This window comes from Sinocyclocheilus rhinocerous, unplaced genomic scaffold, assembly GCF_001515625.1.
Source record: "Sinocyclocheilus rhinocerous isolate Xijiao unplaced genomic scaffold, SAMN03320098_v1.1 scaffold70, whole genome shotgun sequence".
In the NCBI taxonomy this organism is placed as follows: Eukaryota; Metazoa; Chordata; class Actinopteri; order Cypriniformes; family Cyprinidae; genus Sinocyclocheilus; species Sinocyclocheilus rhinocerous.
The window spans coordinates 565,284-587,119 of NW_015624555.1; the positions used below are offsets into that span (position 1 = coordinate 565,284).

Genomic DNA, 21,836 nt, shown 5'->3' on the forward strand with positions numbered 1-21,836 from the left:
TATATATATATATAGTTTAGGATTAGTATGACTTAAAAAAACAAATACTTCAATTAATTAAAAGTATAATAATTCATATAGATATATTCATTAATGAATGTCAAACAATTATATATATATATATATGTATATATATCACAGGTTCCATAAAATATTAAATAGCACAACTGATAATCGTAATTTCAACACTGATAATATTTCTGAAGGATCATGTGACACTAAAAACTGGATTAATGATGCTGAAATTCAGCTCTGAATCACAGGAATAAATTACATTTTAAAATATATTCAAACAGAAAACATTTTTTTAATAGTAATAATAGTTTACAATATTACTGTTTTTACTGTATATTTTAAAAATGAAATAAATGCAGTCTTGGTGAGCATAAGATTGTTCTTTCAAAACATAATATCTTACCCCAAACTTTTAAACAGTAGAAATAATACATAAAATAAGCTCAATGAAATCCTGAACACATTTGGCTTTTTGCTGAAATTCAATACAGATACGTTTTATCTTTCTCATCTCTTCTGTTCTTTTTTTTTTTTGGCAGACTGTAGGAAAAGTAACTCAACTACACACCATTTGAATGAAACTTGTTTTGTTGTAATGTCAATTTGCCATGACACCGACAGGCATAATACTGAACTAATGTGATACAAACAAATAATTTATTTTATTGATGGTTTATGTCTGCTCTCAGGGCGTGTTGGACAGGCGGTGGCGCTGAGGGCCAAAGCATTTGGCTTCAATGTGATCTTCTACGACCCGTACCTGTCTGACGGGTTGGAGCGAGCCCTGGGGCTGCAGAGAGTCAACACCCTGCAGGACCTGCTCTTCCACAGCGACTGCGTCACCTTACACTGCAGCCTCAACGAGCACAACCACCATCTCATCAACGACTTCACCATCAAACAGGTGTCGCCTACAGCCTACAATCACAAGCACAAGAGCATACATGAGCTGGTGCCACATTCGTGTTTGATCAATACCGTGTGTTGACCGTAGATGCGTCAGGGCGCCTTCCTCGTGAACACGGCGCGTGGCGGTCTGGTGGATGAGAAGGCTCTGGCCCAGGCTCTGAAAGAGGGCAGAATACGGGGAGCAGCCCTGGACGTCCATGAGACAGAGCCCTTCAGGTGAGAGACAACAACATTTGATGTTGAAGAATTGTGTTGTTTTGACATTTGGATGGATTGCTTGCTCCAAACTCCATTTCTGTTCCACACCCTGCCTCTACGAGTCTTTTTCGTGTTGTTATTTGGCTGCAAACCCCACAAAATATGAGTCTGTTTGCTACAAATGCATTAGAAGGGATGCAAAGAATGCGAGCTGTTTCCTGAAGGCAGTTTCAAAGGAGAAAAGCAGCATAAAGAGAAATGACAGCATAAATAGTGGTTCACTTTTGTAAATGAGGTTAAATTGCTTTCATACCAATTGTGAAAGCCAGTGTTATTTTAGTATTGTAGTATGTATATACAGTATATTTATTATTTTAGCATGTATATATATATTTCTTTCAGTTTTTATCATTTCATTTAATTTGTTGTTATAATTTTATTAATGTTTAAAATATAATTTTTATTAAAATCTTTTATTCTTTTTTTATTTAATTTTTATGTGCTTTTGTAATTTTTATTAGTTTTTGTATAAATATTATATTACTATTTAGCTTTAATCAGTTTCATTTGAATTTATTTCCTGTGCTTCAGCTTATTTTAGTAACAATATTTAGATAAAATGTTTATTTTATTTTATTTCAGATTTATTTGAATTAACATAAAAAAAACTTTTTAGATTCAGTTAACAATTAGAGCTGTCAAGTGTTTAAAATACCATGATGTGCCGATTAATTATTCGCAAATTAATCGCACAACAATTTGGGCTTAGAAATGAGCCCCCAAAAGTTATTATTGTGTTAAATGGAATAGACATTACAATAAAGTAGCTTTAGAAAGAAATATTTTGATTCAACATAGAAAAAAAAGAATATTAAAATATGGAATGATACTCTAAATATGAAACTAAAACTGTCAATCGATTCATTCAGAAATGAAGCAAGTGACTTTTTATGGTCGGCTTACTAGATTCGTTCAAAATCGCGGATTCATTCAGTAACGAAACACTACTGTGTGTTGCTCAGAGATGCACAGCAGTTTTGCTGTGGCTTTGTTTGAAACTATTTTAGTTGACGAAATTGCGCAAAAGCAGAAAAACTAACAATATTAACTTGTTTATTGTACTGTTGTATAAAATCAATATCACATAAGCAATCGCCAAGATATTCTGATTAAAAAAGCACTCTTGCTCATGTGAGATTGCTAAACTGTCAAATGATATAAATACAAAAAACCCATACGGGTCATTTTTTGCCCTCATACTGTATGTAAATGCAATTTCCAGGGCTAGAAAAGTCATAGAAATGTATTAAAATCTTGAAAAATTCTCTGCTCTAAAATATTTAATTGTCTAAATCAGTGGTTCTCAAACTTTTTTCAGCGGCGTACCCCCTGGGGCATTTAACATTCTTCCAGACCGCAGTCACAACTTTTCTATTAAAGGACAATAAATTATTTGCCCCCTTAAATTGATTTACAGGTGCATTTTTTTTTACCTTTATAGAGGCAAATATGTTCTATCCTTATTAATTGTGTCATGTTTTATGTCATATTCTTAACATTCCATTAAGTGTATTATTAATATAATAAATAAAGCAATAAATGATGGCAAATCGAAGTGATACTTGTAGATTTAAAAATAAAACCACCAGTAGGTGGCGGCAAGTCGCTGTCTTTAATGAGCCGGGCGTCGTGTCATTCATTCATTCATTCATTCAGTAACAAAAATGCTGTAGTTATGAATGGGTTATTAATCACTGACTCTCCAAATCGTTCAAAGCAGCAGATTATTTAAAATGTAAAATGTTCACTTAGTCTTTTTTTGTTGAACTGTTGTAAAAATTGTGTGTCTGTGTCGAAGAGAGTTTAAATCGATTTCAGGCCGTATCAATATTTGCTCTTCATGCTATTAAAGGGGTCATCGGATGCAAAATTCACTTTTCAAGTTGTTTGAACATAAATGTATGTTGGAAGTGTGTGTACACATCCATCCTATAATTATAAAAATCCATCCAGTGTTTTTTTTTTAAATCCCTATTTTAAAATCCCCTTTCTCAAACCAGGCTGTTCTGAGATTCCTGTCTGAATGACGTAGTTCTCCGATTAGCCTAAATGCATCTATGTTCGCTCGAATCATTCGTGATCTAGCCTCATCTACAGAAGTGAGTATAAGGGTTTTTTATGAATCTTTGCAAATCACCTTTTAACCAAAGTATGTTATAGACTTTTAATTAAGACCCTAAAGAATCATATCAACTTGTGCAATATGAGCATCCGATTACCCCTTTAAGTGAAGATCTACTTTAAAGATACATTGAACAGTCGCACGATTTGCTAATGCAGCATATTCAGCGGGCATCCTATCACATGCTACTGTGCACGCTGCTTGTGTGGATGCAGTCAGTTTTGACCGAAAAAAGATGAGGTAAGCTGATTGGATATCATGTATTTGACCGTTTACGACACTCCCATTTTCCTGTTTTTACATTAGAAGCGGCATTTTGATTGTCAGAAATACATGTTCGGTTTTAATGTTACTTTAAGTTGGGGTAGAATTCAATGAATGCCAAAACTCAGAATTTTGTTCGCATACCCCAGTTTGAGAACCACTGCTCTAAATCTTGCTGTCTAGAAAAGGATTTTTCCTCCTCTAGTAATCACGAAGAACGGAACAGTTCATAAATTCATTGGTCACCTTGTCCATACACTGTCCTTACACTGACACACACATACAGCTCTATAAGAGTCTGACACGCTCATTGAGTGAATATGACTTCAGTTTCAGCCAAGGTCCTCTTAAAGACGCGCCCAACCTGATCTGCACCCCTCACGCGGCGTGGTACAGCGAGCAGGCCTCCATTGAGATGCGTGAGGAGGCGGCGCGGGAGATCCGTCGAGCTATTACCGGTACGTCACCACATGACGCTGTCAGTAACACTCTTTACTGCCTCAGAGCTGGCATTTGTCAAATGATTTGAGAGCGCTGGGTGTCTGACCTCTTTCATCAGTTGAGTGAAAACCTTGTTCTTTAATTGCAGCTCCGCAGGCTTGATGTGCTGTGATCAATGACTCGGGGTTTTCCTGTAATGAAGCTGTTTTCCTCCTCCAGGTCGCATTCCAGACAGCCTGAAGAACTGCGTCAACAAAGAGTTCCTCACACAGACCACGCACTGGGCCGGCATGGACCCTACTGTTGTTCATCCAGAACTCAATGGAGCCTACAGGTACAGCAAACTACTGAAGTATTCATTTATCGTAACTGAATGTAGGATACAGGTGGTGCTGTTGTGTTGTATTTGCACAGACATTTTTACCAGGACTTCTGGTGAAAGAGTAATCCACAGATGGCCATGCAAGATTGCTTTTACTATGCTTATCAGTACTTTGGATTTCTCAGTACATGTTCCTGGTGTTACAGCAAAATTCTTCGAATCTTTCTTCAATAATGTCACATGTAACCGCCTCTGAAACGCCTATGCCACGTGCAGTGGTGTATAAAGTACCTGAAAGCCATACTCAAGTAAAAGTACAGATATCTTAACAGAAAATTGACTTTGGTAGAAGTTGAAGTCACCGTTTAGAATAGTACTTGAGTAAAAGTCTTAAAGTATGTGATATTTATTGTAATTAAGTACGAAAAGTATATTTTAAATCTTAAACGTACTTAAGTATTGAAAGTAAAAGTACAAGTAAATGCAAAATGGAAAAGAAGCAAATAAATATATATAAAAAATGTTCATACACGGCTTGAGTAGCAAAAAATGTAGTGGCGTAAAAGTAAAAGTTGGCTGAAATGTAAAAACTCAAATAAAGTACAGATACTGCCAAAAAAATACTTAAGTACTGTAACAAAGTATTATTACTTCGTTACATTAGACCACTGGCCACGTGTGTGGGGAAAATAATTAGTGATCGACTGATATGGGTTTATTGCCCATAATGACATCTAGGGAGCAGAGTCGACAGTAGCCAGTATTAATTATGATATGTACTGTATATAATATAATTTAATGACTGCAAATAAGATGAGACACCGAATTGCTCATATGCACACATTTTATGAGAAAACAAATCAGAATAATAATAAAGAAACTGAAAACAGAAATTGATATCTAATAACAAAGTTATTGAAACTGACACACAGGGCATTTAAAGGGTTCTCTCCTCTTTTTTTCTTTTGAAATTTGAAGTTAATTTCTGTGACCATTTCAATTGTTTATGATTACTGGATAAGATTTTTTGAAATAGTTTTGATTCAGACTGATTCACTGATGAATCAGTCATACCGATATGTGAATCTTTTTGACTGATTCATTGAAAAGAACTGATTCAACTGACTATATAACTGAAATATATATATTCACTATTGACATTTTCGTTTCAGTACACACGGCATCAAGCTGCTTATTACTTTTATATAACAGCAATATTATAAAAGACAAATTTTCAATAAGAAATGTATTAATAATAATACACAATTTTTAAAATAATAATATAGTAACGTTAAGTAATGTATTTACTTAATAGTTCATTAGCTTAACTGTAGGGTGTTTATATTTATAAAGATTTTTTTTTAAAATTGTATAAATGTTTTTGAAAGAAGTCTCTTATGCTCACCAAGACTGCATTTATTTGATCAAAAATACCGTAAAAACTTTAAATTGTGAAGCATTACACTTTTAAATAACTGTTGTCTTTTTAATATATTTTAAAATACAATTTATTCCTGTGATGGCAAAGCTAAATTTCAGGATTCTTTAATGAATAGAAATTTCAGAAGCATTTATATGAATGAAATAGAAATTTTTGTAGCGTTATACATGTCTTTACTGTGACTTTTGATCAATTTAATGCATCCTTGCTGAATAAAAGTATTAATATCTTAAAGGGGTCATATGATGCTTTTTTAAAGATCATTATTTTGTGTATTTGGTGTAACAGAATATGTTGACATGCTTTAATGTTCAAAAAACACATTATTTTTCAAATACTGTACATTATTGTAGGTCCTACTACTTTAAAAAAAAAAAAAAAAAAATGCTGACCCCAAACTTTTTTAATCGAGATTGTACAATATGATGCAAATCATCATATGTGTGATACATTTAAGCGTGGCTCATCCAATCAGATTGTAACTATCCATTTTGTAATCCACCGTTATGCAATTGAACTAAGATTCTAGTTCAATAGAGTGGTGGAACTGGGTTGTCACTTTGTAGGCAAAAACCCGGAAGCGAGTTAGCATTTTAGCACTTCCGGTTCCACCGTCCCAGAGTCAATGGGTTTTTTTAATGGGATTTTGGTTGAATCCCTAAAATAAGGTCCGTGGTTCACACAGGCTCAAGATACTTTCACGTTTTATTCTACGACATAAAACACACCAGTTACACCCCACTCGTGATTTTTTAAAACTGTCACGTTTCTTAAAAAAGACGGTTGCTAACAAGTTGCTAAATGGGACTACAGGCGTCGGAGACATTCAACGTCATCACGCCGAACAGTTTATCAATCAGTATTTTCCAATCGTAGTATAATTTGTAATACAGTTAATTGTAGAATAACCAGTTAATAGTGTCCCGCATTTTATATTGTTGTTCGACAATGTTTTTTTTTTTTTTGCTTTGCCCCGAAATGCGACAAGTCTTCGGATGGAAAGATGCTCGTTTTATCGCTTTCCTGCTGATGCAGAGACTCTGGGTTCGGACCATAAGGTAAACTCATATTACGATTATTCCATGTAAACACCACATTTACCGGCTTAGTCACGGGAAAAGTGAAACTTTAATGATGCATATTGCTTAAAGCCACGTTAAATTTAAATGTTTACGGCCACATGAATCTATAAAGCATATAGTTTGAGGATTTCCTAGAAGCAAGAATAAAATAACATTTTGTGTACCCACCCTAACAAAATGATAGCTGAAATGTGGTACTTTATTCACTAAAATAAGTTTAATCTTACCATATCCAAAAACTTGCTCACTCTGCTGTTAGATGAAATGCACTAGAATTTTATTGAATAGTACGTGGAGACACGTTTTTAATTAAAATATTCATATTAATCAAGGATCTATTGACTTTTATTGCATCTTATTTCGAAATGTATAGAAATGCGTGCTTTCATATGATTCATTTATTCACTATACTATTTATTAGTTTTAGTTTGGCTCTAGTTTTGTATTTATTCCAGTTTATATGAAAAGGTTAATGTAGCGTGGATTAAAATTCATATACAGAGTAAATCCTTTTCACTGTAATAAGTTTGAAAAAGTTGTCGGGAAGCATGGTGGTGGTGACGTTGAAGGCGAGCGACTGTGGATGTGTGTAGTTCGTTTATAGCCTAAGTTTAGCTTTTAAGTTCTGGCGCTTTTATTTAGGCTTCAAAATTCATCAAAGTTATATTATTTTGGGAAGATTATCTTGATGGACAAAACGTGTAAGTTTCATGAACTATGGTTGAACACAGAGCTTATTTTTTGAGATAATCCAAAAGCCTATGGAAAAATCCCATAGGCTTTTTGTCGAAGGAACCAGTGTCATGCTAACAGCCGATCCGCCTACAAAGTGTCGTCATAGTTCCCCCACTCTATAGAGACTGTGTTCCAGGTGTGGCTGAAGCTGTTTAATATTCTTCCTCTTCCTCAGGTACCCCCCAAGCGTCGTGAGCCTTGCTTCAGGGGGTCTGCCTCCTCCAGTGGAGGGCATCATGCCAAGCACCGTGCCCATCACCCACAGCCTGCCCACCGCAGCCCACCCTCCGCACGCCCCGTCACCCGGCCAAACCGGCAAACCCGAACCCGACAGAGAGCAGCACCCCAACGAACAGTTGTAGCCCCCTCTTCAAAGGCTCTCCGTACCACTATAGAACTCTCCTGGTCCTTCTTTAACCCAAAGAAGAGGAGCGGAAACAGGCTCCCGGGCTCAGAACCAGCCACTAAAAACAACCACGACTCTGAAGTAGCCAACTCTTGACTGAAGGTGGTGGACTGCGCTCTTTGAAGTAACTAGTGGGAAAAAAACAACAACAAAAAAAGAGAAAATCTTGTGGATTTGAAACTTCTCCCTGATGCAAAACCCTGCTGTTTTAGATTGTAGTCTGTCCAAGTGCAGTGGGCGATCTTTTATCTGTTATTTTGTCTGTCTAATGGGTTTCATGGTTAAAACAACAGTAACTATTACATGAATGTAACCTGTTTGTGTACAGTTTTTAGGACATGATAAATAGTTTGTAGACGAGAAAGAAAAATAGAAACCGCATTAAGGGAGGCATCTTACCACCTGATTATAGATACGATAACAAAAAGCATATTCGTTTCGCTCATTTGATTTTAAAAGCACCAAAAGAGGCGGGATTTGCACACCCTCTCAGGAAAATTTATTTCCCCCCCTCCCTCCCTTCCTATTAAATTAAACCACATAGTGCATTGTTTTTTGTACCCATTTGTCTTTTATAGTCTAAATTTCAGTACAGTACTTTAAAGAACTACACTCAGTATGTTTTTATTTTTGGAGCATGTATTACTTTATGTGTTAAAGGTTAAAAAGAAAACAGAAAATGTTCAATTTTTGAGCAAAAAGAAAAAAACTAAACAAATTTGTCTTGTGCAAAGCTGGCGTAATGCTTGCCTATTTGTGTGTGACTTGATTGTACCGTGTTTTTCGAGGATGCCGGGATAGTTGCAGCTCTCCATCGCCTACATAGATTCCTTCCTGGTAAAGTGGTAGGCTAGCAATATACATACTATATATACTATGAGATATTAATATTTTTCGTTAAACAGAATCCAAAAAGAAATGTTTGTGACTGTATGCATTTGTATGAATTATTTTAAATGAAATAAAAGTCCGAACGACTTTTAAACGACACAGTAGCATTTCTGTGAGTTTCTCTCGCACTGATGTCATGCCAGGACAACAGAAATAGTGCAGGTTCAGTTCAGGTTTCCTTTGTATTTGAACCCATTTCAGGATATAAACACAATCACTGTGAGCGCCCTCTTGTGGACGTTAGTTCTGTAATATGCAGATCAAAAGGTACCAACCTGGCATCATGCTGAAAATAGTTCATACAGGGGAATGGGGTTTTACCTCCAAGCTGTGATCTAGCTCGCTCTGAAGAATTTGTATTAAAGGATTCTTTTACCCAAATGTTCTGTCATTTCCTCACCCTCATGTTGCTCAATGGGAGAAGTTTTGAAGAACATTCATTTGGGGTTCTCCAAAAAGGTTTTATTAAAATTAATATATATATATATATATATAATATATTCTGACTAAATTAACCTGGCAAGGTTAGGCTACACCAGCAAATTTTAATAATTTTTTGCAGGTAGATCAATTAGAAAACATTGTAGCAATTCTAGGTTACCAATTTTTAGTGTAGTGTGAGGAGCAATAAAATTAATAACATATATTTAGAAAATATATCAAATTTTCATGGCAACTTCAAATTTTGGATGACATTTTGATTTGAATGATTGACCTATATTGACCCTTGTAATTCTTAAAATAGCTCTTACAGTGAAATGCAGACTTCTCTCTCTTGATTGACGCCAAACTTCTCCAGTCACTTCATCTGCATAAACTCCGCCCCTTTATTTACAACCGCCTACAAGCTCGCTTTCAGATCTGCCTCCATTCAAGTGCACAGAACCAAGTCCCGCCCTGTAATTTGATCGACTGTTCAATAATCCATTTCACTCAAATGTACATCTGTTGCTACTTCCATTTCATCGCAAATTTAAGGCCACGTTTACACGACGACGATGTAGTCAAAAACGGAAAAGTTTTTCCCTTGCGTTTTTAAAAAGTTTCACGTATACACGACAACGTTTTCAAAATGATTCTAAACGAACAGGCAAAACGCATAAAAAGTTCCCTGTTTTTGGCTGAAAACGTTGTCGTGTAAACGGCCCCCCGAGTTCACAAAAAATTTTCTCCTTCCACTATAGCATTAAATTTCATTAACACTTGTGCATATTAGGTTTGACGTCATCAACGGCAAACTACACTACTCCTTGCCTGTCTCATAACTGTTATATACTGAAGAGCTACTGTACGTTTTCATTGTGTGGAAAAGAGCAGCATGAACATTCCGCTAAATTTCTCTTTTTTGTTCCACAATAAGGAAGAAAATCAAAAAGATGAGGGTGGGAAATTCTTTTTCATTTTTGGCAGAGCTATTTTTTTTAACACAGTGGATAAAATCATTAAACCAGTGCACAAGCTAGCAAGCGCCTCTAATTACGTGGTCAGAAGCGTTGAATTGGGAATGTTCTTTACACATTGAGGTGGGGGGAGGTGATGACTCAGCATTGAAACTGATCCCTGCACATGCTGTTTTCCTTCCAGCAATGTCTCTCAGCAGACCTCCATAATTCCCGCATCCTGTCCTCTGCTTGTTCTGGATTTCCTTTTGGTGCATTTTGCCACTGAACATAAGAAGAGGCCTTAGAGAGTCCCTGAGCAGTTTGTCAAACCAAAGAAAACTGAAGAAAACTCGAGCCTGAGAAGAACGAACAGACGTTACTTCTAAACAAGCACTGCAGAGCATTATAAAGCATCGTAAAGGCTCTGATTCGTTTACAATCATCATTGTTAAATAAGCCCTGTTCATGAGCAAACAGCTTTGTAAACATGCATGTGCGATCTGAACGTGTCAGGGTAGCTGAACATTATCTAACCCAAGTATTCATACTGCATGCCATGCGATAGCACTGAATCTGAGCGATACGTTCTCATTCAGGACCACAGTTATAGTTTGTATTCAATTTTTGGGGTTATATGTGTTCATAATAGTTCTTGAGATTGTTCTGATGCTGGCGACACAAACCAGATTGGAAATGTGATCATAAAGGGCAAGCAATGAACTGAATTTAGCATGTATAGCATCATAGGAGTATGGAAGTCCATTTCTGCCACTGAATAAAAAATAAAAAAGGTAATTGCGACTTTTTATCTCGCAATTCTGCCTTTTTTTCTCATAATTGCGTGATAATTGCGAGTTAAAAAGTCATAATTGTGAGATATAAACTCACAATTCTGAGAAATAAAGTCAGAATTGCGTTATATCAACTCGCAAAACAGTTATCAAATTAAGTGAGCTTAAACAAAATTCCTGCCAGTTGGGTCAGAAAAATATGGAAGCCCATTTCCGCCACTGAATAAAAGTTTTAAAAAGCAATTGCGACATTTTATCTCACAATTCTGGCTTTTTTCTAAGAATTGCATGATACAAACACGCAATTCTTTTTTTCTCACGGTTGGGAGTTTGTATCTCGCAATTGTGACTTTATTTCTGGCAATTGTGAGGTTATATCATGCAAATCTGAGAAAAAAAGTCAGAATTGCCGGTTTATATCGTGCAATTCTGACTTTATTACTCGCAATTGCAAGTTTATATCACGCAATTCTAACTTTATAACTCGCAAATGTGTTATAAAGTCAGAATTGCGAGATATAAACTCACAACCCTGTTGAAAAAAACCAGCATATGCTGGTTAGGTATGTTTTGAAGCTGAGATGCTGGTTTGAGATGGTCCTTTGCTGGTTTATGCTGGTCATGTGCTGGTCTTAAACTGGTCCGACCAGCTTAAGACCAGCACATGACCAGCATAAACCAGCAAAGGACCAGCTTAAACCAGCTCAAACCAGCATCCCAGCTTCAAAACATACCTAACCAGCATATGCTGGCTTTTTCAACAGGGAATTCTGAGAAAAAAGTCAGAATTGCAAGAAAAAAAGTTAGAATTGCGAGTTTATATCTCACAATTCTGTGAAAAAAAGTCAGAATTGTGAGATAAAAAGTCACAATAACCTTTTTTTAAAAATTTGTATTCAGTGAAGGACGTCGGGTTTGGTTGCGTCTTCTACTTGGGAGGCGCACTTTGTATTTCCGGCGTGTTGTGATGTCCGTTGGGCGTCAGTCTGTCCTGAAAAATGTAAAGGTTGTTGCTGGCTGCGATGGCGATGATGTTTTCTTTGGGATGCCAGGCAGTATGGAGGATTTTCTTCCTGAAGTCCAGACTGTCCACGCTGACGTCCGTCTCTTTTCGTTTCTTGCCCACGCACACACGCCGCGGCTGCAGGACCGCCCGCCGCTTACACACCTCCCGACTGGCCTCCAGAGTCACGTCACGCAGACTCGCCCGGTCAAACATTCGGAAGTAGTTGTTGTAAGCGCCTGTCATGATCACGCTACAGAGGAAGAAGAGATGGATTGAGAGGGAACAGATGCAGAGCAGCTGGATGCGCTCGGGTTATATTTCAAAGGTCAAAGGTGATGTTTATTCATGTTATTGGCCTCACCTGTCCGTTCCGTTCCAGGCACATTCAAACTTGTCAAAAATACAATCGCTTTCATACAAAGAGCACAATTTGGTTCGCAAGTAGTCGTGGACCTAAAACACAAGCGAACATGACACAGAAAGAGCAAGAGAATTCTGTACAAAAACATTACACTAAAAAATGCTGGGTTAAATATAACCCAGCGCTGGGTTATATTTAACCCAGCATTTTTTAGAGTGTAGAGTTAAGGTTAGTCGTGTTTAGTACATGATACATGCATGCAAGCTTCTTTATATATAACCATATAACAGGAATGTTGCTTGTAGCTGTAAAACCTCTCATTCTCCTGCTTTCCAATAGAGAATGAAAGGTATTTTTAAAGATTTTTTCAAAGAAATATACTGTGGCTGCCCTCACTATTGCCTGAATATTTTTTTTTATTATTATTTATATTGCACAGTCCTCCAGGGAGCCCAGAAAAATGTAATAATATATATAAAACAGCAATTACCAGGTTTCAAACGCTTTAAGACCTGGGTAATTATAGTTAATTAAGATGATTTTACTCTAAAATACAGAAAAATCAGAAATATAATCACTAGTAAAAATAAAAATTAAATAGGACAATAATAAAATAAATGTAGAACATTTACTAAAATCTATGGTAAATCTACTTAATTTTACATTATATAATGAGCATATGGATGTATTTTAGTATAATTTATATACTATTATAGTATTTATTATTTTAACAAGCTGTTATTTTTATATTTTCCTTTTATTTTAAGTTTTTAGCAAGTTTTGTCATTTTTATTTTAGTAATTTTATTGTTATAATTATTTCTATTTAGCTTTAATTTATTTTAATTTTAGTTTTAGTCATTTTAGCACTTAAACTTATTTTATTTCTGTTAGTTTTTTATGTAATATTTAGATTAAATTAATTTCAATTAACAACAATTATTTTGAGATATATATATATATATATATATATGGAAGCTTCTGTCACGAAAACAAATTCCTCGTATGTGTAAACATACCTGGCAATAAAGCTCATTCTGATTCTGATTCTGAACATTGACAGACAATCAGAATCTATTCGACTTTTACGGGCCTTTACTGTTAAGCATGGAATCCTGTGTCTGCCACAGAAAAAAACAACAATGGTATTGCAACTTTTTTATCTCACAATTCTGACTTTATAACTCGCAATTGCGAGTTTATATCACGCAGTTCTGACTTTATCTTGCAATTGTGTTTTTATATCTTGCAGTTCTGAAAAAAAAAAGAGAATTGCGTGAAATAATCTCGCAATTGCGAGAAAAAAAATCAGAACTGTGTGATAAATTTATTTTTTCTTTTTAATTCAGTGGTAGAAATGGGCTTCTATAATCAAGGCCCGTTCACACCAAGAATGATAACTATAACGATAACAATCACTATAAAGTTTTAATAACCATTCTAATTCTATGAGAATAGAGATCCACACTACTGTATTATGATTACGACACAAAGCAACAATATCGTTAGAACCAGTATCAGAATGATTTTTCCAGCTGATGAAAAAGCTAATCAGAATCCACTTGACTTTAAAGAGCTCGCACATTTAAAGCAACAGACGAAAAACTGTAGCTTGTGCTTAAAATAAACAGAACGTTATCATCCATTGGTTTGTAATATAGCCATAGATATCTATACATAGAATCTACATTCAACCACTCCAGACACATTATGCATCGGCCATCTTGTAACGGTAAACATGTCGTCACTCACAGTAAAAATTTATGAGTTTCCCGACAGGCCTCAACATTGTGCAGCCTCTGGTTGTAAAAACCACCTGGATTTAAATTCAGAAGAAATGGGATAACCTTTCACAGGTGAGAATGTGTTGGTTTGTGTTTTTATATGTATTAACTCAATATTACACATTTTTAAACTGTGGTAACTTTTTTATGTCGTGTTAGCTAACAGTTTTGTCATGTATTGTGTTAGTGTAGCAAAATCATCCACTGAAGTCTACTACACATACAGAAAATCATACATGCATATAACTACGGTTGCACATGCAGTCAACTTGCTCTTAATTGTTTACGGCTTTGACTGGTTCAGTATGGTAGACGGCTTACACATAGCGGCCTATAGAAACAGATGCTAATGAGGAATCTATAAACATCTATGGTTATAGCTATCATTATAGTTATCACTCTCTGTGTAAACTGGCCTTCATTATTAACAAAAAAGTATCTTAGCAAAATGTTTTCTTCTGTATTCCTTCTGAAAAGATGTTGTCTGGTGCCCAACATGTTAAAAGCCACTAAAAGCACTTAGCAACTGTATAGCAATGCCCTGGTAACCACCCAAATCACTCTAGCATTACATTTTCAAAATCTAGTTTTGCTTAAAGGTGCAGTAAGCGATTTATGAGAAACGCTGTTGAAAGTGGATCGGACTGAGCACCAAAACACACTCGTAGCCAATCACCAGTAAGGGGCGTGTCCAGTAGTGATGTGGGAGGTGCGTAATGTTCATAAATTCGTAAAAAGCAAGATAGGGGTTCGATTCTTTTGGGTAGGGGCATGTTTGTTTTGGTGATTTCAAATATCAATTCTCAGAAATCGCTTACTGCACCTTTAAATGACATAATTACAAAACCCCATATGTCTCTGTGTAGTTCTATCTTACAGTAAGACGCATGAGGATACTGAAGCTGCGGTCAGTGATGTTGAGATGCCACAGGTTAATTCTCAGATCGTCGGCAGACAGGTATGTTTCACAGTCACTGTTGACACTGATGGAGTTGATGTGATATGCATGTGCGTTAGCAAAAACACGCCGTGGGGACGCCTCCACCAGGAGATCCATCGGCCGCAGGACAGGGACCTAGACAGTCCAGAAACTCACATCAGGCAACAAGAAGAAACAAAAGAAAACAGATGGACATAAAACCATTCTTACATAAACTGTCAAATGTGACAACATACGTAAGAATGATTTTACAAGTCATTTAACTAGACATTCATTCGGCTCTTGTATCATTCATCTGGGGGAAAAAAATATTTTGCACAGAGGGGTGTTTAGAAAGTTTTGTCTAATAAAATATTCTCAAGAATGAGAATGTCTCCTCCCACTGTATTATAAACATCACCTGCCTCCAAATCACAACAGCAAGAATAAAATGGTGCTACTGTGATGTAAACTGAAAGTTACTGACTGAAAAAGAAAGAAAGAAAACCGACCCATTTAGCTTCCTGTTTCAATAGGAAGTTTGTGAAATAGGGAAGCATAAAAAATGTGTTTGTCAGAGATTTGTCTGACCTGTGGTTCTCTCTGAAAGATGACAACCCTCCCACCCTTATCTCCCGTGGCCAAGAACTCTCCAGTCTGGTTGAACTCCACCGTAGAGATGACATCCGCTGGATCAGACAAGATTGAAAAAGAAATAGATTTCACTTTTTGTTTTGGTAAAAACTTGCATAGGCCTCTAGTTATTGTTTAAGATCAGATGTGCCTCTCAGTCAAACACTGCTTTGCCAAAGTAAACTAATGCAATATTTGTATTTGAATATGGATCCAAAAACAGCATTAATGACAAGGTGCGCACGTTCACTTTGTTTGTGAACACAAATACAAAGGACAAAAAGTGTCACTATTAGTTCCATCACTAGTCAAAAGTTTGGACATTTCATATTTTTATTATGACTAATTTTCACATTTTAAAATTATGGGAAAGACATCAAAACTATGAATTAGCACAAATGAAAATATGGAAATTAGGTATTTATCAAATTGTTGAATCAGAATGATCATTTTACTTTCTTTTTCTAGATCTTTTTCTTATATCTGTAAACCAGGGTTATTATATTTAACTGAAACTAATACCAAAAAAAACAAAAAAAACAATTGTTACTTGAAATAAAATAAACATTAACGGAAATAATAAAATATATAATTATTTAATTTCAGCTAGTTGCTAAGGAAGCATTTCTCATTTTCATTCAGTATAACTTTATGTACTACAATTACTCATAAAAAACTGAAATAAAAATAAATGAAAATAAACAAAAAATGACAAAAACACAACAAAATCACTAAAATTTTAAATAAGATTAAATGAAAATGAAAATATAAAAAATATTTAAAACTATTAAAAACTATAATAGTATCTGATATTAAAATAACTGCTGCACACTTGCTATCTCACAAAACGTCATGAGGTGCATCATGGGATGGTTGTAAACAGTATTGAAGTAGTTCCCACTTTGTTGACTGCTTCATATAAAGAAGTTTATCATTGTCTACAAAACTAATTTCAAGCATTTCAGCAAAGCCTTACAAGAAACAAATTCAGTCAAGTGTGTACAAACTTTTGACTGACAGTGTAGCTACTGTGAGAGTTTGTAGCGTATGATTGTGTGTGTGTGTGTGTGTTACCCTCTGTGTACTCTGGCTCCAAGGCTGCGAGATCTGAACAGAGAACCGGGCTCAGCATTCTGGGACGGAACCAAGGGCGGGGCTGCAGCTCTACCAATCCTGCAAAGAGGCGGAGTCTCATGATGAGCGTTAAAATGTGAGTGGAAGGGTTACAACATGCTACCGGTGTTTTGATGTCTGCCAGAGAGACTCTCTCCTCTGTTGGAACGATTCCAGACGCTGATATTCAAACATGCAGGTCACATGAGTGCCAGCTGAGATGAACACAATCATGCAGATCTACAGAATGGTTTTGATGTGTTAATGCGGGCCTAGATTTGAGATTAGTGGATCTAATCTTGTTCTACATCAATATAAACATCAGATTATCTGGGGGGGGATATCCAAGATCTGCCACATAATTAAATGGCCATTAAAGAGGACCACAAAGCACACTTATGCATGTAAACATTCAGACAGCATGAACAAAAAGGAAAATTCAAATGAAAAACAAGACGTACTTACAAAAACACTCTTTTACCTTCTGTCACATCGCTGTGCTAACAGTTGTGTTCAGATGCTGATATATTCATTCAGTTCCATTGCTGTGTTGGTTTGTACAAAAGGTGTCTGTGAAGGTTTGTGTTTGTTTGATGGATGAGCAACAAACCATCCATTTTTCATCCATCAGCATGAAGGTCTGCTGCAAAGCGTCATGGGGTTTATGAGCGGTAAGTCCACATGAAGAGGCTGATGACACTCTACAGAATATAAACTCCACAAAAAAAAAACACTCAGGAAAAAAACAGAATGTCTTGCCTCAGTTTGGATGCATCTAGACCCGGAGGACTCTACCGGTCAATTCATTCCTGTTGGGTTTTCCTGATATCAGAGGTAAACACATGACAGCTAGACTTGTGCGTAGGCATACTGATGTTTGTCCAAAAGGATGAGGGAGGGGTAAAATTCTGTCTGTTCTGCTGCATAGACTCCTCCTCCAAAGCATATCACAGAGAGGGAGACACGGAGATGCTGAGTGACGTGCTCTCATCCAATCGTGTCACTGGTCAGGGAGTTGTGGCCAATGGGAGAGCAGCTCATCATCACATTGAGCAGCAACCCCCCACTCCAGCCTCATACTGATACAGCTACAAGAGTGGTTGCCTGGTAACCGCATCTGTCTGTGAGAGCAGAGCATGAGTCTGGGAGGAAACATGAGGCATTGCAATGGTTACATAAATATGTGAGAAACCTCAAGAATATTCTGTAGATAGACAAAATGCACTGAAATTACAGCTTTTAGAGTTCTTTTTGTTTACCTTTTGTCTCTAACAGATTTTACCAAAATTGACTTTAATGGAAGAAATTAAATATTTCTTAATAGTAATATTGTCGCGTTTAATGTCCAATGGAGATGAAAATTGGTGAAGTTATACATAAGTAGCATAGTTTATTAAACAAAGCAAACTCAGGTAATCCAATAAGCTGAAACACAAGTGAAAAAGCATGCTACGCACATCCAATCGTGTCACTGGTCAGGGAGTTGTGGCCAATGGGAGAGCAGCTCATCATCACATTGAGCAGCAACCCCCCACTCCAGCCTCATACTGATACAGCTACAAGAGTGGTTGCCTGGTAACCGCATCTGTCTGTGAGAGCAGAGCATGAGTCTGGGAGGAAACATGAGGCATTGCAATGGTTACATAAATATGTGAGAAACCTCAAGAATATTCTGTAGATAGACAAAATGCACTGAAATTACAGCTTTTAGAGTTCTTTTTGTTTACCTTTTGTCTCTAACAGATTTTACCAAAATTGACTTTAATGGAAGAAATTAAATATTTCTTAATAGTAATATTGTCGCGTTTAATGTCCAATGGAGATGAAAATTGGTGAAGTTATACATAAGTAGCATAGTTTATTAAACAAAGCAAACTCAGGTAATCCAATAAGCTGAAACACAAGTGAAAAAGCATGCTACGCACAACAAATACCGGGCACAGAAATGAAGAAACTGAGGGAATAAATACACAGTGGTAAAGAGAGACAGGTGAGACTCAAATTAGTTGAACAATGCATAACTATGGCAACCAATGAAACAGGAACTAAACACACTGGAACTGAACACAGGCAAAACAGGACAAAAGAATATCAGAATAAAGGTCCATGGACACAAACACAGAGAATTTGTGACAGAACAGTTCAGGAGGTTGGTGGTGCAGAGGCAGACCAGGGGAAGGATAGAGGGCCAGGTCTAGGAGGAGTAACAGGGGAAGGGGACAGGACTGGAGCAGGGTACCAAAGTGGAGCAGTCAGGGTTGGAAACCACCATGTTGGAGCAGCTGGAATAGCAAACCAAAACAATAGATATACAATAGAAGACATTAGACACCGGACAAAGCAAACAGAACAGAACAGAGCTTATGTAATCAACTTAACGAGGGCATAACGAGACACACCTGGACTCAATGAAACACAATTAACATGAGGGAGAAACTAGGTTACGGAGAGCACATGGGGAGCAAAAACACACACAGACATATCGCCCCCCTCCTGGAAGTAGTCGCGTCGTAGAACATCAAAGGGGGGCTACGGGTGGGAACTTGGGAGGAGTATGGGCACCCGGGAAGGAGGGAGGAGCCAGGAGGGGCTTGGAGCAGGAGGAGCCAAGCAGGACCCAGGCCACAACCATGACGGCGTCCCATGGTGGAGCCGACAGAGGGAGGAGCCATGGAGGAGGAAGGGCCGACGATTCCAGGGGGCCAACCAACAGCGGCGGAGCAGGTGGCGGATGAGCCCGAGGCGGAGAAGGAGAGCCGATGAGCCAGGGCGACGGGGAGGATCCAGAGGTCCAAGGTGGAGCAGATGGCGACCGAGGCGGAGGCGGGGATCCAGATGGCCGCGGTAGAGCCGGAGCGACAGAGGACTGAGGAGGAGCCGAAGGGATGGAGGAGCCTGACGGAGCCGGAGGGATGGAGGGACGAGGTACAGCCAGAGGAGTGGAGTCCCGAGGTGCAGGATGGTCGACAACAGACCAGAAGGAGGGAGGAGCCAGGAGGGGCTTGGAGCAGGAGGAGCCAAGCAGGACCCAGGCCACAACCATGACGGCGACCCACGGTGGAGCCGACGGAGGGAGGAGCCATGGAGGAGGAAGGGCCGACGATTCCAGGGGGCCAACCAACAGCGGCGGAGCAGGTGGCGGATGAGCCCGAGGCGGAGAAGGAGAGCCGATGAGCCAGGGCGACGGGGAGGATCCGGAGGTCCAAGGTGGAGCAGATGGCGCCGGCGACCGAGGCGGAGGCGGGGATCCAGATGGCCACGGTAGAGCCGGAGCGACAGAGGACTGAGGAGGAGCCGAAGGGATGGAGGAGCCTGACGGAGCCGGAGGGATGGAGGGACGAGGTACAGCCAGAGGAGTGGAGTCCCGAGGTGCAGGATGGTCGACAACAGACCAAGGCGGAGCCGGAGGGACGAGGGAGCCCGGCGGAGCCAGTGGATAGATGGGCCACGGCGGAGAGGAGGACGGCACGAAGAAACAGTCTGGTATGGTCCTCGAGCGAACGCTCCACCTGCTCCAGTAGGAGGAGGAGGTATTCAGGGTGGGCAAGGGGATCCATAAGGGAGAGCACAACGGAAACAAAAACACTGTTGGACAAACAGAAACAAATCGGGGGAAAACACGCAGATTAAACGCGCTGTTCTTGGTTCGGTGTTCTGTCACCATTGCTGCTACGGCGAGGAAAGTGGAGACGTAGGAATAAACTCAAATTTCCATCTTTAATGATCAAACAGAAGAATCCACATAGCACAAACAGGTAACCAGAAGACATTAGACACCGGACAAAGCAAACAGAACAGAACAGAGCTTATGTAATCAACTTAATGAGGGGATGACGAGACACACCTGGACTGAATGAAACACAATTAACATGAGGAAGAAACTAGGTTACGTAAAATTGTCTCTGATTTATTTTTATAATACAGCACTGTTTCGTTGTGAACTATAAAAATACATCAATCCAAAATGAATACTTGATTGCAAATATGTTGAAGAATAGCCTCTCCTCCATTGACAAAAAAAGGCGTCTGTTACCGTATGCCGTATGGAGCATATTGGATCATTTCACTTTTGGCTTTGTGTGGGTTGTGCATACAGTAGGGATGGGAACAGTGGCGCCTGCAGGTGTACGGCTGTACGCACTGTGCGTACCATGAGCGCTCAGACTGACCTGAGATTTGCCCCGCAAACATTTCAGCAGTTATTATAGGCCTGTGTGTCCCGTATTTCTGTCGACTGAACCAACCATGCCATTAATTATGAATTTATCAGTCTTTTGCATGCCAAAGTCAATTTCTGCATAGAAATAGGCCTATTATGCCAAATAGAAGCAGAAAATCGTGCTATACTCACTTTCATGAGATCGGGTTAGCCTACAACAATTAATTTGTTGGCTATTTTACAAATGGGAATACAACGAATTCATGACAATGTTTTACATTCAAGCTACCCGTAAAATGTATAGTGAAAAAAGCATCTGGAATGTAATAAAGTAATTTTAAAGCTGTTTTAAAGCATTTGCTGCATGGATAAAAAAAAAATAGGCTAATAAATTATTCACATATCATACACAATTGCGTTGCAGCAAATCCTTTAAATTTGAAGGTATTCCGAACAGAGCAACATAAAAATCAGAAAATATAAGCAGCTATAGGCTACAATTACAAGACAAAGTTTTACATATATGCCTTTATAATTTGTGTTTTATTTTTTTAATTGTACGGAATTATAAAATAAAACGCAAATTATAATCGGGCCTGTTTTAGGCTTTTCCTTATTTTTATATTTTAGATATCCATCAAGTATGGTGATGAAAAAAATGACTCGTCTCCTCATGGGATGTGCCTTTAGAGAGAAATGCACGGATTACATAATGAAAGAGTTTCTATTTTCGATTTGAATCGTTTTAAAGTAGTAATTTAAAGCTTTCTATATATTTTTATCATGTCTGTGAGGCAATTCGC

At 37.9% G+C, this 21,836-nt stretch overlaps 2 protein-coding genes, 1 long non-coding RNA gene and 1 pseudogene across 6 annotated transcripts in view; 2 read left to right on the plus strand and 2 right to left on the minus strand.

The window, feature by feature from the left end:
• LOC107742495 (C-terminal-binding protein 1) overlaps positions 1–8,983 on the plus strand; it is a 26,416-nt gene extending 17,433 nt beyond the window's left edge. For all 4 annotated transcript variants that reach the window (XM_016555494.1, XM_016555503.1, XM_016555486.1 and 1 more), the window contains exons 5-9: positions 705–919; positions 1,010–1,140; positions 3,899–4,026; positions 4,229–4,343; positions 7,765–8,983. In XM_016555494.1, the coding sequence (XP_016410980.1) occupies positions 705–919; positions 1,010–1,140; positions 3,899–4,026; positions 4,229–4,343; positions 7,765–7,951 (776 nt within the window). In that variant the 3' untranslated portion in view covers positions 7,952–8,983. The remainder of the gene's footprint in view (positions 1–704; positions 920–1,009; positions 1,141–3,898; positions 4,027–4,228; positions 4,344–7,764) is intronic.
• A 2,954-nt stretch (positions 8,984–11,937) lies between these two features.
• Positions 11,938–15,266, minus strand: LOC107742655 (serine/threonine-protein phosphatase 2A 55 kDa regulatory subunit B delta isoform-like; annotated as a pseudogene).
• Positions 15,267–15,659: 393 nt separating this feature from the next.
• Positions 15,660–17,748, minus strand: LOC107742749 (uncharacterized). The gene is made up of 3 exons (XR_001640337.1): positions 17,340–17,748; positions 16,836–16,934; positions 15,660–15,817 (listed from the first exon to the last, which is right to left on the minus strand). It is a non-coding gene; the product is annotated as an uncharacterized LOC107742749 (long non-coding RNA).
• Positions 17,749–20,250: 2,502 nt separating this feature from the next.
• Positions 20,251–21,836, plus strand: part of LOC107742666 (uncharacterized) — a 7,988-nt gene continuing 6,402 nt past the window's right edge. Inside the window, exon 1 of the mRNA XM_016555716.1 lies at positions 20,251–20,391. Coding sequence (XP_016411202.1) covers positions 20,251–20,391 — 141 coding nt within the window. The remainder of the gene's footprint in view (positions 20,392–21,836) is intronic.